Source organism: Oryzias latipes, chromosome 1, assembly GCF_002234675.1.
Source record: "Oryzias latipes chromosome 1, ASM223467v1".
NCBI lineage: Eukaryota > Metazoa > Chordata > Actinopteri > Beloniformes > Adrianichthyidae > Oryzias > Oryzias latipes.
The window spans coordinates 3,090,920-3,114,187 of record NC_019859.2 but is presented as its reverse complement, the minus strand read 5'-3'; the positions used below and the strand labels follow the sequence as shown (position 1 = coordinate 3,114,187).

The 23,268-nt window shown below is 40.4% G+C and overlaps 1 protein-coding gene across 3 annotated transcripts in view; it reads left to right on the top strand.

The window, feature by feature from the left end:
- Positions 1–298: 298 nt before the first annotated feature.
- rhbdf2 (rhomboid 5 homolog 2) overlaps positions 299–23,268 on the top strand; it is a 37,028-nt gene continuing 14,058 nt past the window's right edge. The window contains exons 1-8 of one of the 3 annotated variants that reach the window (XM_011478340.3): positions 299–475; positions 17,370–17,516; positions 19,493–19,599; positions 20,135–20,318; positions 20,746–20,955; positions 21,723–21,851; positions 22,283–22,374; positions 22,498–22,722. In XM_011478340.3, coding sequence (XP_011476642.1) covers positions 17,382–17,516; positions 19,493–19,599; positions 20,135–20,318; positions 20,746–20,955; positions 21,723–21,851; positions 22,283–22,374; positions 22,498–22,722 — 1,082 coding nt within the window. In that variant the 5' untranslated portion in view covers positions 299–475; positions 17,370–17,381. Of the gene's footprint in view, positions 476–3,787; positions 4,196–13,135; positions 13,402–17,369; positions 17,517–19,492; positions 19,600–20,134; positions 20,319–20,745; positions 20,956–21,722; positions 21,852–22,282; positions 22,375–22,497; positions 22,723–23,268 lie in introns of those variants that run through there. The other 2 variants (XM_020704306.2, XM_020704272.2) reach the window with 2 other exon arrangements.

Genomic DNA, 23,268 nt, shown 5'->3' with positions numbered 1-23,268 from the left:
CATTTGATGCAGTTACATTTTGAAAATGAAAAAGCATTTCTGTTAATCCGTTTCAATTGTCAAATTAGACATTCATAAATGAATTTTGCTACACATTTACCAGAGAACCTTTGGAAAATGAAATGTCAAATACCATTTTCTTAATCATTTTAAACAAGTGACAGAATAAGCAGTGTTGAAGAAGAAAATGTAAAAGCATTACTGTTTTTGACTTTTATTTTTAATTATGCTACAGAATCGCTTCCGTCGGTAGCCGTCGAGTTCCTTTCAAAATAAGAGACCTGCGTGACCGCGCCGCTTCGGGACGGTGAGACTTGGCTCCGCCCCCCCGTCCCTTCGTGTGGAGCCGCGGTGAGGATGGTGGACGGAAGAAAGAGGGAAGTAGTGACAAACGGCTGGACAATACCCCTCCAAAACCTAAAGTTTCGGATTAAACCCCTCTTCTCATGAGGACGATTCCTCCTAGCTTTTGGAGGTGAGTGGAAGAAATGTGAAACTTGTCTCTTTTTTTTCGTTAAACCGGTGATTTACCGGCTGTGGTTCAGCGGTAATTCCCGACTTTTTAAACTGAAAGCGGGCTAAACTTAAAGGGCTCGCGGGCTCCTTTCGAAGCATTTATGCTACGTGCACGCGGCTGATAAAGATTGTTAGCTTACAGTTGTTTTATTTTATTTTTTTTATCTACAGTGAAAAGCTGGTTGGCTGGGTGTGGGAGGAAAATGTCTGGATATGCCTGAGCAAGTCCTCCGGAGCTAAACCTGCCGCGGCAGTTTCTCATTCTCGTCAGTTTCTCCAAAAATCGCCCCTAAAGTTAATCATGGGCGCCGCGCGCTCAGGTTCATTCCCGCCGGAGCTACACCCTCCCATCTGCTGTCCGAGAATGTGGGAGGTGGCGTTTACTGACGGAGGAGACGCGTTTTTGTCTCTATCAGTTTAAAATACAAATACTGGAGATTTATGGAGATATTTTTATATAAACTTTTTATAAACACCACAAGCCAACAGATTTGTACTGTTGAGTTTTTCCACTTTTAGTCGTACGGGTTGTTAGTTTCACCTGAACTCTACAATAAAGGTCTTGTTTGCTTGCAAGTGAACCCTGGAGCGGCTCGGCATCAGTGTGAATGCACATCTCCGGTTGAACAAAGTGTGTGATTTTATGATTTTACACTGGCTTTGAAAAAAGCGCATTCAAGCGACAACTTCCAATGAAAAGTACACGCACATATGTGCATGTTTCGAAGTTAAAAATTACATCAGCTGAAAGCTTGTCACATGCCCGGTGACTTTCATACTGGGATTTCACATTGTATCGATGCAAGTTGTTACATTAATGACCCACTCCAATAAAACATGTTATTGTGGCATTTTTCTCATCATGGACGACCTATATTAAGATAATTAAAATGAAAATAGAATTTCTATGTTCAAATTGTTGTAAATCAGGAGCAGATGAAATAATGCCGTTTGAAAAAGAACATATTTTTTACATTAAAAAATGCACTTGGCGAGCCACAAGCTCCCTGCTCCGCTCCATTCTGATGCATCCACTGTAGGGTTGGGCGATGTCCCTTAAATTGGCCGTTGACGATGTTTGCTGTCAACCATCGGGATGGACGATGACATCGTCCGGGGGGGGGTATTTTTTACATTTTTCGTTCTTATTTAACTGCTATTCGTTTTTTTGCTTTTTTCATTTTATTTCCCAACTAATGACTAATCCGCGATGATCCAGTATAAACTGAGGGAAGTGACATTAACAAAAAAAGTAACAAACAAAATAGAAAAGAAGTAGTCCGCTCCCGCACTTCACTAGTGAAGTGGACCGGCGGAGCGCGGACTTACAGCTTTGTGTTTGAGGGGAAGGGTGCTTTGTTACATGAGCGCTATGTGTGGGAGATTTAAGACTGCGATCCGTCCCGCAGCTCTAGGGGTACAAGCAACCGAACTCAGAACCGGGTCTAAAAGTGTGTGTCTGAGCACAGCTCGGATCGTCAGCACACACAGCGGTTTGAGCTTCAAAGCAGAAATGTCACTCAGTCCTTAGAAAACATTCAAACAATCACACGGATTTGTGTTTCCAGTCGTGTCCCGACTAAATAAAGGCTGATGTTATTCTTACATGTTTACGTGCAGCCAGCAAGCAGCACCACCCAAAGCTAATGTTGTTAGCCCGTGTTAGCATACTGCTAATCCTGGCTTCGTTCAGAAAAAGCACTGACCACACGGATAAAAATTCAAATGATGAGCGAACAGGTGTTCCATAATAACCGTAACATTATTAAAAGCACGTTTAGAAGATCATATCGTATTTTACCGAGCTGACATGTCAATGTAAATAGCCGCTCGGCGCTGTTTAACATTGTTTTGTATTGAATTGTTACATTCAATAAAGTTTGAAAAAAAAAAGCCGCTCGGCGGAATTTATATCCTTCCGGTTTTCAAACCCTACTGCGCATGTGCGAATGATTTATTCCGACGGAAAGTGTGACCTTAGTGAACGTTTTTATATTCTGAAAACATTTTTCTGGGCCCATGTACACCGTTGGATTCTAATCCGACCATTGATCCCATCAAGATATTTTGTACATGTAACCCCGGCTTATGGTGTCGACGCGCAACGTGGCGGGGGCGTGGCATCACGATGGTGGTCTCTCCATCGGGATGTCAGTCACCCATCACGATGGACGATGATATCGTCCATCGGCACAACCCTAATCCACTGGATAGCTCCGATATTGGTCGCCATTTTTGTTGCAGCTGTGATGTTAGGTTGGGTGAGGGACGGTAAGCTAGCGTTGTGTAAACAGAGCTCTCAGCAAAGGGAAGGGGTGTGGGGTTGTTCCGTGTAAACAGTCCCGTCCACAATTCGGAGGGGAATTTCTAATGAACTACTACTGCTTTGCAGAAACTATGTCCTAGAAAACGACACAGGTTTTTAGATTTAAAAAAAAGCCTCGATTAATGTCATTCAACTCAGGTTTTTAAGGACCAGCAATAACATGACGAGGACGTGCTCCGCCTTTTCTAGGAGACGGCTGAAGTCAGCCTCCATCAGCCTCCATGATCAGCGCTAAAACTAAAAGAAACTGGTGGAAATTGAAGAAACATGCATTTATGTGCTTTACTTTTGGATCTAAAGTCTTGAGGCCCAGTTGAGTTTTCTGGACAGACAGTTGCCGTGGTTACATGTGCAAAATATCTTGATCGGATCAAAGTGATGTGTTCTTAAACCTTCAGTGTCAAGTTTACCTAAACCTGTTTTAGTCTGTTGTTCAACCTGTTCTGAAGATGAAGCAGTAGCTGTGCTACTAAGAGAGGATCTGTTTTTGTTTAGTTTTTTATTTTTAACCAGTTTCAAAACTCCATTAAATGACTTAAAAATTCAGGGCTTCTCCTTTTTAGTTACTAGTGTTCACTGATATCTGTTTTTTACTCTTGTCTTTCTTAAATTAAATGTTACATTGGAGAACTTTGAACAGGTTTGTGGAAGTGAGACATCACATTTCTAAAAGAAGGAGTAGTAAACGTCCCTTCCACATATTTAGATGCATCTTTGAGGCTGTTTGTGGATTACCTGACTGTGAAATGTTGGTTTTATCTTGTGACAAAAGGATTGTGAAATCTGGGGAAGATGACCATTTTTTTTTTGGCATGGCGGTCAGACTATTGGAAACTTCTTGGCCCCTGTGGGAGCATTCTGCATATGTTTTCTCTGGCGCCTCTTCCGTTGGACGTCTGTGTTCACCTGGGAAACCGCCACCGCCTTTTTTTTTTCTTCCTTTTTTATAACGGATCTTTTCAGTATCTGGAATATCCTGTTCCTGATTCCTCTGGTGCAAACGTATTTTCTCTGTCCTCCCTTTTTACCAGTTTTTCCGCAGTGACATATTATCTGGCAGAAGTTTGGACATTTCAAGGGATCTGTATGGATCCAGCTTGACCCGTAACAGTGTGGAGGACTCTTTACAGACGGTTTTAGGTGGAAAGCATATTTCCTGGTTCGTTTCTCAAGAGGTACCAGGAGAAAAAAATGTCCTTAACGTCCGTCTGGCACTCCCCTGAGCGTAATCGCACAAACATTTCTGTTCGAACATGTAAACTGAGCTGCTTTTTACAAACCTTCCAGCTTGGTTGCCAGCTTGCGGGATATGTCGTGTTTTCTGTGGGAACTCACCGTAGGAACAACAGTAAAGTAGGTCATGGAGCAAAGCTGTTTTTAAAAAAGGAAAAAAATCTTTGAACCTGCTGTTTGAACATGTTTGGACATGCAGACTTACAAAAAAAGAAAAAAGTTGAGTCACTTTCATTCAAACTGTCGTGCTGGTAAACTTGAATCAAAGTCTTGTTATAAGCTGGAATTGGAAGCTTTTTTTCTGACACTGAATGTTTCTGGTGCTAGTCGGAGATGTTGTAAGTGAAGAGTGAGGGGGCAGTTTGGTTGTTCTGAGTAACACCACCAAGCTTTACACACTCCTACTGTTTGAGAAGCCTTCTGCTGCTCACTCCTGATCCTCTGTGGATACATGGCTCTACTAAAAGATCGTCTGAGTACATGTTAAAAAACACAGGGGGAAGGTAAATATGTCAATATGGGAGCTGACTCAAATGAAATGCAAATGGATTATTCAAATCCATAATATTTATGTTCTATTTAATGACAACATTTGGAATTTTGTTGATGTCAGTCTTCTATTTATGTCCGTAGTTTTGTGACGACTGGTTTTCATAACCAAAATAAAACGCAAATTTTTGTTTTTAATAGAAGTTTGACCAAAAAGACAGATAAGCACAACTGAGTCATGTTGAATAGGTTTTTGTTTCAAATGTAGCAATACAAAATAATTAATGTCTTCATCAAAATGTTCATTCATTTCATCAGAATCACCAGAAAATGTACTGAAATATATTTTTCTTTACTGTCTTTACTAACCCACAAAGGTACATGTAAATCTTTCCATGTGTTTGGACATGGAATGACTCAAAGGATCCTGTCGCTGCTTTAAAGGTTTCAATCGTCCTGAAAAAATCGTGTTCCTGCAAAGAGCTCATTGTCATTCCGTGGCGTTTGTGCAAACTGGCTGCTGGCCCACAGCTCCGCTTCCCTCCGTCCCTGCTGGTCACCCATTAACAGAATGAGATTCGACTTGCAGCTTTTGTTTGTTCAGACGTTGTGCTTTAATTGCAAGAGAAAGCTTTTGTGCCGCCGTGCTGCTAGAAAATGAGAAAAACCTTTTCCAGCAGATACAATTTTTGTTTTACTGCAGACACGCTACTTCAAATTTAGATTTTGCTCTAGACAAATATGGATCCTGAGTAGCTCTGATTACTTGACCTTCATGTGATTCATTATCAGTACTTTAAAATATCCTTAATTGATATGAAACTGAAAAAAGAATGACTTAAGACCTGCCAACAGTAGAGGTTGTCTTTAGCCTTTAGTAAGTTAGGGGGGAAGAAATAAAATATTTACAGTAAGAAAAAAAACGAAAAGGGGAAATGAAGTAACTTTTGTAATGGAGAGGAAGGCGAACACGGGGAGGAGCTTCATGACTTGACATAAAGATGAAACGGATTAAGTTGATTTTAGGCCAGTTCTTTCTCAGTTCTCTGCTTCTTTTTGTCACCATCTTGTCTGGATATGACATCACTGAACATTTGGACAAACAGGCGGGGCAGGTGTGTGAACACACCCTTTAAAGCTATCTTGGAGCTTCAGTCTCCCGAAAGACAAAAACCCTGACCCTGTTTATGTGGAATTTGATATTCAGTTTGGCATAAAATGATGGACATAACCAACATGTGATCCCAGTAAAGATGTCTTGAGTGTTACATGAAGGTCTTGGAACCAGTCTTTGGCACATCGGTAAATGGGAACTCAAAGTACAGAAGCTTATGGCTTTACTATAGGAACCAAAGACGGTCCCATTGCTTTTTTCTGCAGTTGCACAAACCGTTTATTCTCTGCATCAAACATGGGAAGTGAGTCTGACGCAAGAGTGGTCGAAAAGCTGCTTGCACCACAACCATCATCAAAACAGCGTCTCATTGAACAGTGACAGATCTTGCAATAGTCTAAAGCAGAAGAATGATTTGAGAATGTAGTGAACGCTAATAGGAACTTCTAAACCAACTGTACAATCATCACTTCCTGGTGTAGCTTCCTGTCATAGGGTCAGCAACAGTTAGGCTGGACCTAGTAGTTTAAAAACAGGATCTGAAAATGTGTGAACCCAAGAAAACCTTATGAAACATTCATTTATTTGTGTATTTGGTTAACCAATCAGAGAGGAGGAAATGATGAAAATGAAATGAAGAATTTGAAGCCCTACCCAAACCTGGAAATGGTTATTTTTGGTGAGGCTCAGCTCGGACATTTTAAAAGTGGCCGTGTGGGCCAAAAAAATGGCCTCAGCTTTGGAAAGAGCATTTGTTAGGAATTCCAGGAGGTGGCAGTGTCCACAGAAAAGGAAACATGCTTTTGATACCAATCTCCACTTAAATGGATCATAGTTTACAGGCCTATAGACCGGAATTTTTACATCTAGTGTCCTTTGGTACTAAAACCTTCAACCCAAGCTTTATTTGTGGATAATGGCCACATAAACCTGTACACGTCGTGTATGGGCCCACAAAAAAAGGCCAAGGCTGTTAACTGCTTGTGAACCTGTTGAGAGAAAATGTTCATGCACATTTTTTCTGCGAGCATTTGGAGCGGCTGGATGGCTTGGAGTTGGTTGGCGTGCAGGAAACCTGGGTTTGCTTCTCAGGGCGTGCAATGACCTTTATCTAGGGTGGGTTCTTAGACAAGACCTTTCATGCTTTTGCCTGAGCCTTAAAAAATACAGGGTTGTGTCCAGCGTAAAAACTCTCCGCCAAACTACCTGATTCACTGTGGCAAACATGTTGTGGTGAACAACAACATGCTGCAAGCAGGTTGTAGTTAACACTTGTTCAGGACATAACAACACAACCGAGGGTAAAGTAGAAGAGACGCAGGCGTGTCAAAAGGATATTTTATTTTTTAACCCTAGACCAAATCCTGCACACTTCCCAGGCTGCTCGTTAGTGCTGTTCATGTCATACATGTGCGCTCCTTACATGCAATCTGACTGTTAAGGCCCGTACACACCGGGACGAATATTCGCCAGGCGTTATTCGCCAGCGTTTTTCGCCACGTTTTTTGTGTTCACACCCAGGCGATTTTCGCTGACGATGAGTGGAGTGAACATGCAATTTCATTCCCTGACATTAGATGGCGCTTAATGTAAACAGAAATACTCCTGTACACAAGGTGGCGCTGCGCAACTTTACGCTTCTTAAAGTCGCTTTTCACTCAGAAGAAGAGAGCAAGTATTTACACGCTTGTCAGAATCAAACAAAGAAAACATGAATATTTCAAGCACCAGTAGCTCCAACTGGTGCTTGGTTCGGGGATATTTTAGAATGTCCGTCATTATTGCTTCGCGGCAGTGTAGACGCTACTTGGCGTCTATCTTCTTCGCTGGTATGTGTGCTCAGCAAGGCAGTTTTGTGTTTGAGCGCCCCCAAGTTGTGTTTTACTGTAACTTCAGAAGCTCCAGACACGTGAGCAAAAGCGCCATTCTCATTGGTCGAGTAGATTTCGACGCGACGCGTCGAAAAAAAAAAACGAACCCGAGGCGTTTTTTTTTTTTGACGCTTTAACGCGTGGCGTTTTTTCGCGTCGGTGTGCACACTCTCGTTGGTGCCCTTTGTTTAGTCACGAGGCGTTAAACGTCGGCGAAAATCGCCGGCGAAATTCGTCCCGGTGTGAACAGGCCTTTAGAAATGAGGAAAATAGACAATCAGATTGTAGTTTGTGAGGCCATCCTACGGGCACTTGCGTATCACGTGCACACCACGTGTGTGCGGCGATTGCGCATGGCCAGTAAGGAGCCAGTACTCACACCTTAGCAATGACTAGTGTGGCGAAAGGACACCGAATGCATCCACTTGTAGACAAAACGATCTATTTACGTCTTTGTTTTCCTCGCCCAAGCTGGCATCTGACCCCAAACAGGATAGCTCAAATATTGCACGCTATTTTTGTTGCACCCGTATTGTTGTGATGGGGTATTAGCTAGCTGTAAGCTGGCGGGAGAGAGTGTAAACAAAGGTATGATGGGAAATGAAGGCAGGCTTACTCCATGCCAAAAGCCCCGCCAACAACTCAGAGGTGACTTTCTAATGGAGTACTGCCATTCTGCAGAAACTATGTCCTAGAAAACAAAACAAACATTTTTTGTTTGTCTAAAAACAGCATTGACGATTCACTGAGTCACACCAAACTATATAAAAAACATTCCAGTGTAAAAAGGCATTTATGAGACCATAAGAACAGCAGAGCATAGGCAGCCGCAGAGCTGTCTTCATAATCGCAGACATTTCTATTGTACCATATTCATATAAAACCGACTTTTACTCTTCTCTCTGTAGGAGATAACTGCTGGTGTGTAGAAATGGTTTTCTCTGAGGCTTCAATTGGCATGATATGATGCTGCTGCTGGTTTGGTCTTCAGTGCTAATGGAGTTTAAAATGATGCTTTCAATGAGATCATGTGATACTTGTCATGAATAATTTGATGTTGACTAATATAAACACCATTGAAATAGCTTGCTGTCATAGCTGAGCTGAGCTCTCCTTGTCTTTACATAATTGTTTGATGTTTTTGGTTGATTTTGGTGAAATGAGAGTTTATTCATCTATAAATGGAGCTGGGTGAAGCTGCAGTGAAGTGCAGGCTTGTTGTTTACAGCAACGGTGTTGTTTATCGATGCAGAGGACATTTCAGTTCTTGTTGGTGTTTTTTTTTACGTAAAAGATTCTCCCAACAGTAAATCAGAAAACCTCAAGGCTTGATTGGAAACACAAGTCAATAAAAGGACACAAAATCTGGGCTCGTTGGGTCTGAAAATTGATTTTAAATACTCATTTCAGTCTTTTGATACGTTTCTACATCTAGTCAATACTCAGCTCAGATTTCTCTATCCTCCTCAGTTCTTTTTATCTGCTGTTTTTCCCTCAGAGGCAGGATACTTTTAAATTCTTTCATATCTTTTGGAAAAACTTCAGTGGAGATGATAAAACGTGATATTGGTAGAAAAAACTCCCCAGCTCAGAAAGACCTCAGTTTCTCGTAGAAGCAGCACTGTGGAGGCGTGTGGATGCTCAAGAATGCCAAAAATAAACAACAACAGAAAGATTTGTGTAATAAATGATGTTTTATGTGGCGTTCATGGCTGCTCATGTGCGCCGTTCTCATGTCGCCTTGATAAAGACTGATAAAGCTCAGTGAAACAGGCAGATTTAAACGTGTTTCCGATGAAAACCGTCACGCACAACAGCTTCACTTTTTGTTAGGAAGCAGAGCAGACTTTCTTTATTTTCCATTTGCCGGCCAGCTGGCCCAATGCACCCCCCCCACACACAAAGAAGTGCTGCAGAAAATGAAACTGGATATCTTCTTCTTTCCGTCTCCTGAAGAATGTGTGGTTTGCAGGGCATGGGTGTGCATGTAAAGCTGCACAGCTGTGAGGAAGGAACAGCACTCTGCCCGTCTCAGTGCTTGCAGAGGATTCAGCTGCTTGGAGTCCCAACAAATGCAAAGACACTCACATGTTTGCACAGTCAGCCCTTTTCCAAGACGAGCCAATATGTGCAGTTAAGTGAATCCCAGTTCTGATCTCTAAAAAATACAGAAACAGATTTTTTCCCCCACAAATATTACAATTTCACCTAATGCACGTATGACATTTTTCCAGGTCAATTCACAAATGTACTGCCATGTCACTGACCAGGTTGGGACACTTCCTTTGTAACCTGCCAAACTTTTGCCAAAGAAAAAGACCAACAAGTATGCAGTCCAGTTCCGGACCTCCCCCTCAAGAAAAGATCAAATCCAACCTTTATTGTCCCTCAGAAGGAAACTCATCTGCGGTTAGATGTAATGCCTCATGAACCACATCAGTCAGGGTTGTTTGTTCTGCTTATTGAAGTGCTTAAGACCCACTGCGATGAAAATTGTGTTTTGGGGTTTTAAACAAGTGAGGACACAATGGAGGATATAGATAAATAAAATTAAGATCAAAACTGCATTTCTGAGTATTTATTTAGCCAAATTGTTGTGAATCAGGAACAGACAAAAAAATGCTGTTTGAAATATGAGCTTATTTGTTGGGTAGAAAATACGCTGTGAGGGTCAAAAGCTTCCTGCTCCGCTTTATTCTCATGCATCAACCTGCAGACGATTAGATCCATGAACGTCTTTGTTTTCCTCGCCTGAGCTGGAATCTGGATCATAACTGTACGTCTGGATGGCTCTGATATTGCTCGCCATTTTTGTTGCACCTCTAATATCAGGCGGGGCTGTAAGCTAGCGGGAGAGCATGTAAACAGCAATGGGGGAGGGAAAGTGGGGCGGGGTTGCTCCCACCCACAATCAGAGGTGAATGTCTAATGAACTCCTGCTGCTCTGCAGGAATCATGTTCTAGATAATTCTAGATAATTCTAGTTTTTTTTTTGGATAAAAACTGCATAATAATAATAAATAAAATAGATGAGACAGAGAGTTTTTCAACCAGTATGTGTGCTGTGGGAAATTCCCCATTTTCACTGATCTAAAAACATTTCCCATCTCCAGGATATCAGCTCTGTGTTCATCCAAACAGTTCCTTATAAAACACTGAGTAGTTAGGAATATGAATGATCATAAAATATTTTTCTTTGTGTTTATTTGATTCTATTAGACACACTTTGGTAAGAATGACGGTACCGCGGTTTTGCTGCAGCTTTAATTGTTTTCTGAAAAGTCCCGCCCCTTTAACTGTCTCCACCAATCATTCTTGGAGGCTTAATCACACGTCATCAGTCTGACCAATCAGAAGTGGTTAAATTCTTCACTTTAGCTCGTAAAGTCTCTCAGTTCCAACAAAAATACCAGCTAAAGCTCATCTTTAGCAGTGTAGCTTTCCACAGAATCCGGTGTCAGACCGTGGAACAAGTGAACAAAACCATGAAGCTCAGAGAAGAGAGTCAGTCTGCCATCACTACATCTCCCATGATGCATTGGGTTAAAGTGACAGCGTCTCAGTGTACAATGAGTTTTCCCTGTTAAACGTCTTGAAACCACAACAAACACACATCACAATTTTAAATCTTCTTGATGAAGTCAGAGGTTCAACAGTTTAGTTCTCCTTCAGGGTTTGAGTTTATTAACAGCCAAACATCCCAGAGTTTGGTCCAAGTCATCTTTACAACTGAAACACTTTTCTAAGAACGTCTGGATTATTTTAGATGTTAAACTTAAGAAGAAATAATAACAACATTTAAGAAACAGGATTAAGGTGAAAAAGCCAACAGACGCAATTAAAATAAATTGAAACAATTTAATTAAAAGAAATAAAACATTTTTGTTAAAGTTTTTGAAGACTTCATTTTTGTTTAAGACAATAGAAAAACTAATAAAACTTCAACATGTTCACTTTTTGTGTAGCTACAGAAAACATAAAAATAATGTTAGTCGTTTGTGTAAATTTTATCAAACATATTGTGATCATAATTAGAGTTGCCTTTGCACAAACTTTGAAAATGAATATAAAAAAGAAAATAAATCACAATTTAGAAAGAATAGGTTTGTTTTTTTGTGAGGTTGCATAAAATTGCATGTTAATAAACTGAAGGGTAAAACAACTACCAGGGTAAAATGTCAATTAATTTAGTTGAGAATTATTAAGGAAAACAAACTTAACTTTTATTACATCTTTTAGAAAAAACAGCTGCAACTTCCTGCTTCTTCTGCCACAATTATCACAAAAATGCACGTGAGACTGTGGGGGGGACTATACTTCAATACAGATTATAGAGTTTCTCCCTTTTTTTCAATTTTTGGTTGCTGATGTGCCGCGGGATTTTTGTCAAAGATAAAGTAAGCCTCGGCTCAAATTGGTTGAAAAACACTGGTCTAGACAACTTTGAGGATATTGCAGTGCTTTTAATAGTTGAAGAATTTAAAAGGTTCGTGAGCCAAACAGAAGCTTTCTCTGAAATATCTGGTAGTTGAGAAAATCCTGCAGGATAAAGTGGACAAAAAGACTGAAGTGGAAGCAGAAGGACTGACTCTAAAGGCTGCTCTGTACAATCTGCACATTTTCTATGTATGAGATCTCAGTCTTCCCTGATACATGCAGCTATTCTACGTAATTCATGGGTGATTCTTGCGTTCGTCATTCGTTGATGTGCACAGGCCTTTACGTGAATTTGGTTTTGAACTGTTCACCTTTTTTTCGGTTTAGAATTGCACAAATAATGTGTATTTTACGTAGTTTACATGCCATTATTACTTATGCAATTGTGAGGGATTTTTTTTGTTGCAAGATACATACACAAATATGTGTTTTTTCACAACCGTTTCATGTATGTCTAACTGACTTTCATGCATGTTCCACCGATGTATAACTTTCATATTGCATATAGGGCACACATTTCACGTTCAAACTATGTAATTGACGCACGGGTCACTAAGGAATTACATATAAACAGGTAAACGGTTCATGTTCTACGTTGATTTACATGTTCTTTGCGTGGTTTATTCACACTTCTTCCCTTTTTTAATGTGATTCATTCATGATACATCTGAAAATTTCACTTAAAGACAACAACTTCTCTCACTTTTTCCACATATATTCACGTATGACCAATAAACGCAAAATGTACATAGTGGCTGTGTGACGCGGCCTTTAAGTGAGGCTGTCATGGACAGGAGTTCACTCCCAAAGAAAAGTTTATTAGAACAAAGTTGCAATAAACAACATTGTGTTTTTTAAATAATGAAACTGGGCTTAAATTGGGTTTCTGCTCTGTAAACCCCTTTTTTTTTTTTTTGCTTTACTTCGTTTAAACTTGTATTTGTTGTGCGACATGTTTCCAGTGGTCCTCATCTCTTCGTCAGAGTTCTTGTGCGACTGTCATTGTAGTCTCAGACAGGAGACGATCACTTCATCCTCAAAAGGACAGAACAAAGGATTCCGCGGCTGTGAAGGCGTGTCAGAAACGGTCTGTAGGTGTTCCAGCTCCTGTACTGTGTTGTGGAATCAAAGCTATCATCTGACCTGGTGTCGTGTTTCTGCTCTGCTGCCTGCTTTCCCTGCTGCAGACACCCTCAGGCCTCGCGTTGACTTTCAAAAACCACAACTCTGGGACGATACTGACGCCTTCACGGCCAGAACAAATGATTTGGCCACTCCTTGAGATTAAAGGTTTCTGTCTGCGTCAGCTTCGATCCGTCTTGGAGTATTTGTTTGCGCCGTTAGGGGGCGGGAGCTCCAGGAATAGCCTCGAACTCGCTGCACTGTGATTGCTAATGTCTGAGAGGGGAGAATAAGTAAGTCTGACTCTGACATTTTTATCTTATTATATTAGCTCAACCAAGTCTATGAAGAAAGATCGGTTTGTGGTTTCCAGCTGGCGGCTCACAGAGTTCATGAAATATGATCTGTTGTTTGTAAACACAGATGGTTTTCCCAGGAGCCGTCCTGCAGAAGATGAGATGATCGCATGCTGATGTGGAGGTTTTATAATTAAAGGAATTACCTACAGCTCTTGTGAATGAACTGTGTAATGACTGCAGATGAAACTCTTAGACCGTCATCAGAAGCAGAAAAACTCTTTTTATTAAAACAAAAAAAGCTTTCGATTTCTGAGGTTGTGTAGATTTTAAATTGAAGCTTAAGCCAATTAGTTTTATTCCAGCAGTCCTAACAGCTGATCAGATTCATTTTTTTTATTGAAGAAATTTATACTTTTCATGATTTGTTCAGCTTTAATTGTACAGAAACAGATATTTGTCATTTTTTATATGTGTTTTGTTCGTAAAAGTGACAGATGAATTGACTCAGCTGATGTCACCTTAGTAAACCGGTTTCTTCAGATCTCACAGTCCTAAGCACATTTTAAAGTGTCATTACAGACTCTAAACGTCCTCTGCTGCAGACACGTCAAACGTTTTTGGGGCAAAAGTTTCAGTTTTTGCTTTAAGTCACCCTATGATAATTTTTTAAAATAAAAATATTCCCAGTGATGTTTTAACGGGTATTAGTTAAATATTTCATGTCTATCTGAAGCCTTTGTTGCCAAAATCTCCTCCACCCTGACCCCCCCTCCCTTTCTGGATGTGACTTGCATGAATGAAGAGCTTGACACAAAGGGGGAGGAGGGGGGGGGGGGCAAATGACACAGACTGACGGTCTCTATTCTCCAAATTTCTCTTTAGCGATAAAGAAACTGTTAAAAGTGACATATTTTTGGTTCCACATTGACACTTTTTGAACAATGTGCAGAAAAACAAAACGATTGTGTGAACCAGACCCTTCTGTTTAATAAAATTACACACCAAAAAGAACTTTGCTAAGTCCATGAGAAATGCTTAGAATGACATTAGGATTTAGATTGCAGCAACGCTGGCTGTGGCTCAGAACTGATGTGATGAAGATTGTTGAATTATCTCACACAGCAAATGAAATGCCAGAAAGAAAGGGACTATGGGCAAGTCATTCATGGGCCGCACAGATCCAGAGGAAGGATTAAGTTTAGGATGACAGGTTACAGTTAAGCTGCGTTTACACCAAATGCAATTCGCCCGGAAGAGGCCAGTATCAATATTTAGTTGATGGTTCAGACGCCATCGAAGGTCTTGCTGCGCAATTTGAGCGACGGTTTCGAAGGTCTGGCAGCTGCGCGATTTGAACAGCATGGCGTGATTTGGTACCCATCTGAACCACATTGTCCAATAGTAGCCGTCCTACTACACCCTGGACAGTCAGTTGCAGGGAGGATGGAGCTGGTCAGAAAGAACACAAATGTGGAGAACAAATTTGGGACTTTAGCTTTGAGTTTAATTTTGAAATATGTGCGGCCGACAAAAAAATCCAGCCTTGGACGCTCTTGAAATACGTCCAGGCCACACAGCAATGTGCCATCTTCTCTTCTGCCGCACCTGAGATAATATGCCGTTATGACATGACAACAGCTCATTAATTCAAACCAAACGTCCTTGCAACCGATTAACATCAAGTATTCCTTCTATACTCAGAAATGCAAAGATGAAATGATTTTTTTTAATGACATTTGTTCTCTTTCATAAGAAAAATGGCACACGTTCATGTTAAAAACTCAAAAAACATGATTTTCGTCAGAGAGGGAATTCAATAAAAGTGACTTTGATGAACTGAATCATAAAAATTGTTCTAAAAACCACAGCATCAATAATAAATAGAAATTATATGGTTTATATTTACTTTTGTGTAAAAAAATTTAAACCCATATTATTAATTTATTCTTAGATTTTACTAATATTTTTCTGTTATTGAACTTCCTCTATAAAACATTATCATTGGTTTTTCCCCCTCAAATTATTTGTTCCATTTGCTCTCGACCCTTTTTTTTTCCCGGCATTAGTTGTTTTTCTTCACATTTTTCCTTAAAAGTGAGGTGGAGATTCGTCAAAATGTTGCCATCCAAGAAGAAAACTTGGGTTGTGACTTGAGAAAGCGGGAACAAAAAGTTGCAGTTCAAGCAGAAAATTGAGCAAACACTTGCAGCATAAATCAAGTTTACCCTTTCTGCTTTTTGTGTCACAAAGTTACGAAATAATCCAGTTATGACATCTCAACTGCATCGACTAGAACAAACCTGTCAGGTCCTGGAGAAAAAAATGCCTGGAATTTAGGTTTTGAGAAGTCTGCAACTAAAAAGACTAATGTCCGACTAGAAAATGCCTTTAACTGTTCCATTGAGGAGGATTTTGTAAGTAAATGAATGTTTACAGTAAGTACAAATAATCAAATGATAGTAAGTCAGTAAAATGATTTTAAAAAAAGAGTAATCTACTAATATTGAATTTTGTTTTATGACCTGTTTAATAATTTTAATTGATCTCAGTTATTAAATATGTGTAAATCTATAACATATGATCAGTTCTAAATTTGAATAAAATTAAATGGCGAAAAACCAGCTGCTACTCAAAAATCTGTATTTTTTAGTCAGAAGTGACCTCAAGGCTGTGTCACACAGCCACGACGTATATAGTGCTTTAATTTCTGATAATGCAAACTTCGAAGGCCATTAACCTGCTTATACTATGGTCACTTAAAAAAATATATATATTAACCAATTTTTAGTACTTTATTCTTGTTATTTTTTTTGGTTTGGATCGCTTTTTTCACGAAAAGCGGACTATTTGTTACGTGGTGTGTTGTCACGATAACGTGACGATGCACCCTTAGCCGGCGCGGACATCCACTGCAGCCGCAAAGGAAAGCGATATCTATGCTGATGATCACGATGGGTTAAATGAAGCATCATTTCATCTCTTACTGTTTGTTTTTGTCCAGATGATGAAGTGGTGATACAGAACAGAACATTTAAGCGATGTGACCGGAACTACTTTTTTAGGCGTGCCGTTATCATTGTGCGTTATGCTAAATGGCGTATAATTGTATAGCGCTTTTCTACCTTCTTTGAAGGCCCAAAACGCTTCACAGTCACAGACCCATTCACGCACACATTCTCATCACTTTTTAATTGACTCCCAGCAGCCAATCAGAATCGAGTATTTACCTGGACCATGGTATAATGTGGCTTTTACGTTGATGTATGCATGTTTTGCGTGGCTTATTCGTACTTCTTCTGGTTTTTAACGTGGTTTATTAGTGATACATCAGTGAAAAATTCCCTTAAAGACGACAACTTTTCCCACTTTTTCTATTCACCTAGATTCACATCTGACCAACTTTCATCCATGCAATATGCAGAAAATGTACGTAGTGGCTGTGGGACACGGCCTTTACTTCATGCGTTTGATCTTCTTACAGGTTATCTGACTAAACACAATGAAAACAGACATCATAGCTTCACTGATGCTAAGTCTTATGTGGGAAAACCTTCTTGTTCTGTTTTTTTTTGCATCTGTTGCCTTTCCTTATGTGTCATAATAACAATTGTTCCAGTTTTAAGCAATCATTATCACAATTAGAAACACATGAACACATGTTTGAATCTGTTCTGCTTTTAAAAGTCCTTTTAGTTTTTTGGGAAAGGTTTAACTTAAATAGCAGTTGTTATCTGAACAGTTTTTTTTTTCTCCCATTGATGGCAAATAAAACATTTATATTTACCCCATCAGTCATCATCGATTTTCCCATTAAAACATAAAAAGTAATAAAGAAAATGCTACCTGACATCTGTTTTTCAGATTTGCACTCAGAACATCCACATTCTGGGTTAAATGGATCTTGTTCTGAGGACTGTCATGTTTTGAAATGATCCCATTTTTCCTGATTTTGTCGTTCCCAGTAACCTGACGGGATGGAACCTCAGGTAGAGGAGGATCCGCCTCCAAACGGAGGCCGGTCAGACAGCCGTCTTCAGAGCAAGAAGCCGCCCAGCCTTGTGATCGCCATCCCTCCACCTGAGCAGATGTCTGATCCTCCTCCCTTACCGGTAACTCGGCTCTTCTGCTTCCTGCTGGGTGATGGCCGTGGAATCGCGTGACCAGACGCGGAACTCACTATTATTAAACATCTAAAGAAAAGCTGAAAGTTTCTAAACTCCCGCCTCTTAATAAGAAGGAGACTCAGTACTTATTCTGTTGCAGCATCTTTTTTAAAACGCTGTGATCATCATAGCTTCTGCATAAAAACACAGTTTGGCTCAAATTTTTAAAAAAAAATTATAAGATTTTTTCTAAAACTTGGTTTAAAAAAAATCAAATCAAACTCTTCTATTTTCTGAACTCGCTTTATTCCCGTTTGGGATCATAGTGTTGCTGTAGCCAACCCAGATAGTGTTGGGTGAAGGTGGATACATCCTGGACAGTTGCATGTGCCATTGCTCTGTAGGGTCACACAGAGACGCACAACCACACAACCGAGGAACAACTTAGAATCACCCGACGCCTGTTTTTTTAGACTGTTGGAGGAAGCTGGACAAAACCCTCACTTCCACGAGAAGATCATTCTAACTCCACACAGAAAAGATTTGAACCAGGTCTTCTTCCTATAAGGCGAGGGTGCTAACCGCTACACCACATTCAGTCAAATCATTGAATTATTTTCTTCTAAGGCAGTGTCTTGTTATTTTTTCCGGCAGAAATGTTTTTTTTTCTGTTTTCAACATGTAAGAATTCATCACTGTATCAGTGAAAATTTTGTGTTTAGTTTTATGTTTTTAGTTTTACTCTAAGCCTGCGCTCATTTCCATGATCCCTTTGTTTACATTCTCTCTCACTAGCTTACACCCACTTACAATCTCAACCTAACATTAGCGGTGCAACAAAAAGGTGAGCGATATTTGAGCAATCCAGCTGGACAGTTTTAAACCAGATGTCCTCGTGTTCTGACACAAATACGATTTTTATTTTATTTTTCCAACAGCATTTTTGTTAAAAACCCCAGAAACACAGTTTTCATTGGAGTGGGTTTTTAAAGATAAACAGATTTCACAATAACACGATCAAGTAGATAATGACGCGTGTGGAAAATGCACCACGTGACTCTGAAGAGGTCAAAGCAGCATAGACGGGTAAAATCTGCAGCACAATTGACACGCCTTAAAACACGACTCAGGTGTGTTTGAAAGCTGTTTAAGACAACAGAAAGTGATTCTTCTACTGTTTGACTGAACGGCTTTGGTTAATGATTTCCTCTCTGTTGAGCTCGATCGAGCACGCCGCATGTTTCCTACAGTAACATCGTTAGCATTCAAATGTGCTGTGAACTTTAGCTGCTACAGTCCATTTACACGGTCAGCTTTTCCAAAAGTTCAGACAACTTTCAAAACCTGCTGCAATCATGCATTTCTAATAGCAAGCTTGAAAAGTTCACTTCCTGTGTCAGTCCTGAATTTCAGAGACTTTTATTTTGTTTTACTGAGGAAAAACTTCAAGCTGACGTCTGATCACCAAAGAGCTTCAGCTCAAAGACATAAATGTGAAAATACAGTAGAGATTAATAGAAAGAAATAAACCTTGATAGACACAAGATGTAGACTCAAAAAACAATTACCATCAATGATGCACTAAAAAAGTATACAGAGAAGCAAAATATGAAATTATGGTTTCTTCATTTCAGCTAAAAGCCGGATTAAAACATCAACTGTCTCGGCAGTCCTGAGGTTGTTCAGGAGGCTTTCCCACAGAAGAGAACCGAAATAATTGAATGAAGCTTCGCCGGAAGTTTTTATTTTGACTTCAAGAAAGGCTAAGAGGTCTGTGCCAGAGGAATTGTAGGTCCCCGAGGCCTCATCCCGTGAAATCAGATAAATATGACGCCCAAAACAATTATAACATTAAAGACCCTCTTAAAAAGTGTTTTTAACACACTCTTGTGTCGTTTTTCCGATGATGGGGGACTTGCATAAAGTAAATTAAGCCCATTGCTTGTGTTTTTGACACACACTTGTGCTTTTTTTTCATTCAGCGTCCAAGGACCCTTCAAAGCACCGCCCTTTTAGATGGAGGTGGGTCTACCAGGCAACGAAGAGCCAAGTTTGGTAGACAGACGTCGCTGTCCCAGAGCATACGAAGGTAAGCCAAAGCTTCAGCCTCACTTTTAGGCAAATATGTCTTTCATGTTGGACCTCCGATGAAATCCTTGAATAGCCACTCCAATGAGAGGATGTTTTTGGAGTTTTTAACATGTTCTTGTTGCATTTTTCCCATGATGGGGGACATTTATTAAGAAAATTACACTTATTATTGCGTTTGAGTATTTCATAATTTAAATCATGGTGAATCCGGAGCAGATGAAAAGATGCCGTTTGAAAAGGCTTGTAGTTGTAAAGTTAATACTACAATTGGCGGCCATAAACCTCCCTGCTCTGCTCCATTCCGATGCATCCACTGGCAGATAAATAGATCCGCAGAATTATTATATTTATTATATTTGGAAGACCAACTGGGATTGCTTTGAAAACAGATCAAAAGATGATTGGAGTGGGACTTTAATTAATATTTGAGGTTAAAGACAATATGTCCTATTAAAAAATAGTGTGTGCAGAGATTTGGAATCACGCATCGCCTTGTTTGATCGCCGCTTTTGTGACGTGTGACCCGTCTGTAGGAACACTGCCGAGTGGTTCGGGGTGGGGGACGACTGTGAGACTCAGCAGCAGCTATGGCACAGGAGGAGCATCCGTCACTGCAGCCAGCGCTACGGCAAGCTGAAGACCGAGTACAGGGAGGCGGAGACGGCCTCCAGCATGGACCAGAGTTTGGACTCACCGGCCGGACACAGGTTCCCCAAAGTACGTGACCCTGAGGGCAGAGCGTCCACGCCGTCTCTCAGCCAAAATGTAGAAAACAAGTCTGCTCAGACTCACAAGGAAATCAGGCACTGCAAAAGTGGAACCCCTATGAATAAGTTAAAATGTCTTAAAATTGGAAACAAATTTCTTTAAATAAATCTGCAGGTTGGCTAAGACGAATGATCTTACCAAGAATTCTTATTTTAAGAAAAGAATTCTAGTCACTAAGACATGTTTTCCTAAATTAAGATTGTTTTCACTAATAAAAACTGTCTTGATAAGATTATTTTATCTTGCAAGACAGAAAATAAGACATTTTTTCTTGCTTTCTTTAGGTTAAGTTTTTGCAGCATGAAGCTCTGGTGGAATTTTCCTTTCAGACTCAAACGCATGCTGTTAGCGGTGGCATAATCCCTTTTCTTGTCAGATCGTGGACCCCCTGGCGCGGGGACGACCTTTCCGGACCCCAGATGAGCCGGACGGGCGCTCCCCGAGGACGCCCCATTCCATGCAGGGGGGTCCTTTCACTCCAGGGGTCACCTCGCTCAGCTCCTTCACCAGCTACAGCCGCTTCTCCAAGCGGAAGAGGGAGTCGGTTGCCCGCATGAGCATCAGGGCCGCTTCCAACCTGCTGAGGGTGAGGAAGAGGAGGGGGTCTTTGTTTCTGAGATTAGTCTTTATCAAAAGTTCAAAACTTCTGTTTGAGCTTTTATTACTACTTTCTTTTGTAGAAATCAGGTCCAAATGAACCCAAGACAAAACATTTAGATTCCTGCAAAAACTTGATTATTTGGACGATTCTGAACAAACTTTCTACACAAAATTGTTCATTCTAATATCAAGGTCACATCATTTTTTATGGTTTTACACAGTTACTTATTACTGTGTAAAAAATACATTTGTACAGGTTTTCTCTTCTAATTTTTACAGACGTTAAGTTGAAAACATTTAGTTAATAATATTTCTGATGTGTCTCACAAAAATGTTTGTTATTCAGCTTCTTTAGACTTCTTTACCGTAGTTTAAAAAGATGAAACTCTGAACGTTTCTTTTTTAAAATTTCCTATCATAAAACTAATCAAGTTTATAAGTTAGAGATTAATTCCACAAAATTTGACTAAGCTGTCATTTGTTCGCTGGTGCAAATATAAGGTTGTTTAAACTATATAAGGTGTAAATTATTAGTGCATTGAAAGATATTGAATTAATTAAAGAGACTTGCAGCAAACTCTCAAGTTATAAAACAAAAAAAACATTTATTGTAATGAAAACTAGCTTCATAAATGCTCTCAGACACTTGCTCAGCCTCTGACGTACCTTTTCCTCACCTCTGATGTGGTGGTTCCTCTGGCGAACTGAAACCGCTTCCAGATCGTGTGACGGTTGTCCTGTGCTGTTGTTCAGGGGCGCAGCGGCCTGGCGGGGTCGCAGACCGCCCGAAGTTTCCCCCGGAAGAGCTTCCTCCAGCACGGCTTCACGGGAGAGGACACCGTGGACTCTGCAGACACGTCTGCATCCGTTTTCTTCAGCAGGGTCAGTCGTCTCTCCGTCATGGCCACACTTCCTGGTTTTCCATCGCCGTTTCAGCTTTTTGTGTTTGGCAGTTAGCTGGAGCTCCATCCTAGATGATGTTTTTTTTGAGTTTTCAGCAGTTTTTACTCCCTGTGAGGATGAGCTCTTTCTGACAGTTCACTTTCTGCTTATGAAAACTAAAGAGCTGATTGTGTGCAGGAGCAGCTATTCCTGAAAATGTAAAGATCTAAAAGCTTAAATATTTTTTCCTATTGAAGATTATTCACTTAAGGCTTAGAGGGCAGTGGAAGACAAAAAAGTCCTGAATTTCAGAGACGTTTTTTTTCTTTTCCTGAGGAAAATCTTCAAGCTGACGTCTGATCACCAAAGAGCTTCAGCTCAACAGCTTGTCTGCGTCTTAAATGTCTGAGCTTTTTCTTTGCTGTTTTTAGGCTGATGTCCACGATGATTACTCTATGGCCGATGAAGTGTTTGATTCCCCTCCCTTGTCTGCCAATTTAGGTCCATCTCATGAGCCTGCCCAGTGAGTAAACCTTCATTTACTAACACCGACAGAATACCGGATCCTTGAAACGCCATTTCTCACAAAGCTGTAAAACATGCTTGTTGTTTATAACTGACATCTAAGTTCTGCTCGTCCTTCCAGCCTCAGTAAGGGCGACTTCGTGACCCCCAGATCACTGAGTGTGCCGGCAGAACCAAGTCAGCATCGGCGAGGTCGGCGAATCGCTTCCCAGGTGAAGCACTTTGCCTTCGACAAGCCGAAGCGTCAGTACGGCATGGGCGTGGTGGGGAAGTGGCTGAACCGGCATTACAAAAACAGCCTCAGCAGCAACGTCCAGAAGCAGCTGGACGATTTCCACAGCCACAGGTTGGCATCAGAACCACAGAATCCACCTCACTACAGTGGTCCCTGCTTTGTTGTGGGAGTTCTGTGGAAATCTGTGAAGTGGGATTCCAGATGTTTTAAGGCTATAAAGCTCCTCACTAAACACCTTTTCCACTTCTCAGGCAGACAAGAACATTTTCACACTTTCCTCTCTTGTTTAAACTCTCAAAGTTCAAACGTTCGTAGAAAAATAAGTCCAGTTTTAAAGAATGGAAACAAAGATCTGAACGCAACCGAAGATTAAGATTAGTTAAATTGAACGCATTCTGTACAGTTGACAGGTCACAGAGGAGAGTTATTATAAAACGATAAGTTTACCAATTTTTTAGGTATGTTTTTTTAATAATAATTTTTAAATGTCTCAATGAGCAGCCACCTGAACCTGTAAGAACTTTTATTTATAAGTAAAGTCTTGTTTCCACTGAGCGGTCTGGTCCAGAAAATCCATGTTTCCACTTAGAGTTGAGCCGCATTTTTCTATGGACCTACAACCAACAGGCGCCAAAAAAAAAGTACAATTCCGTCTGG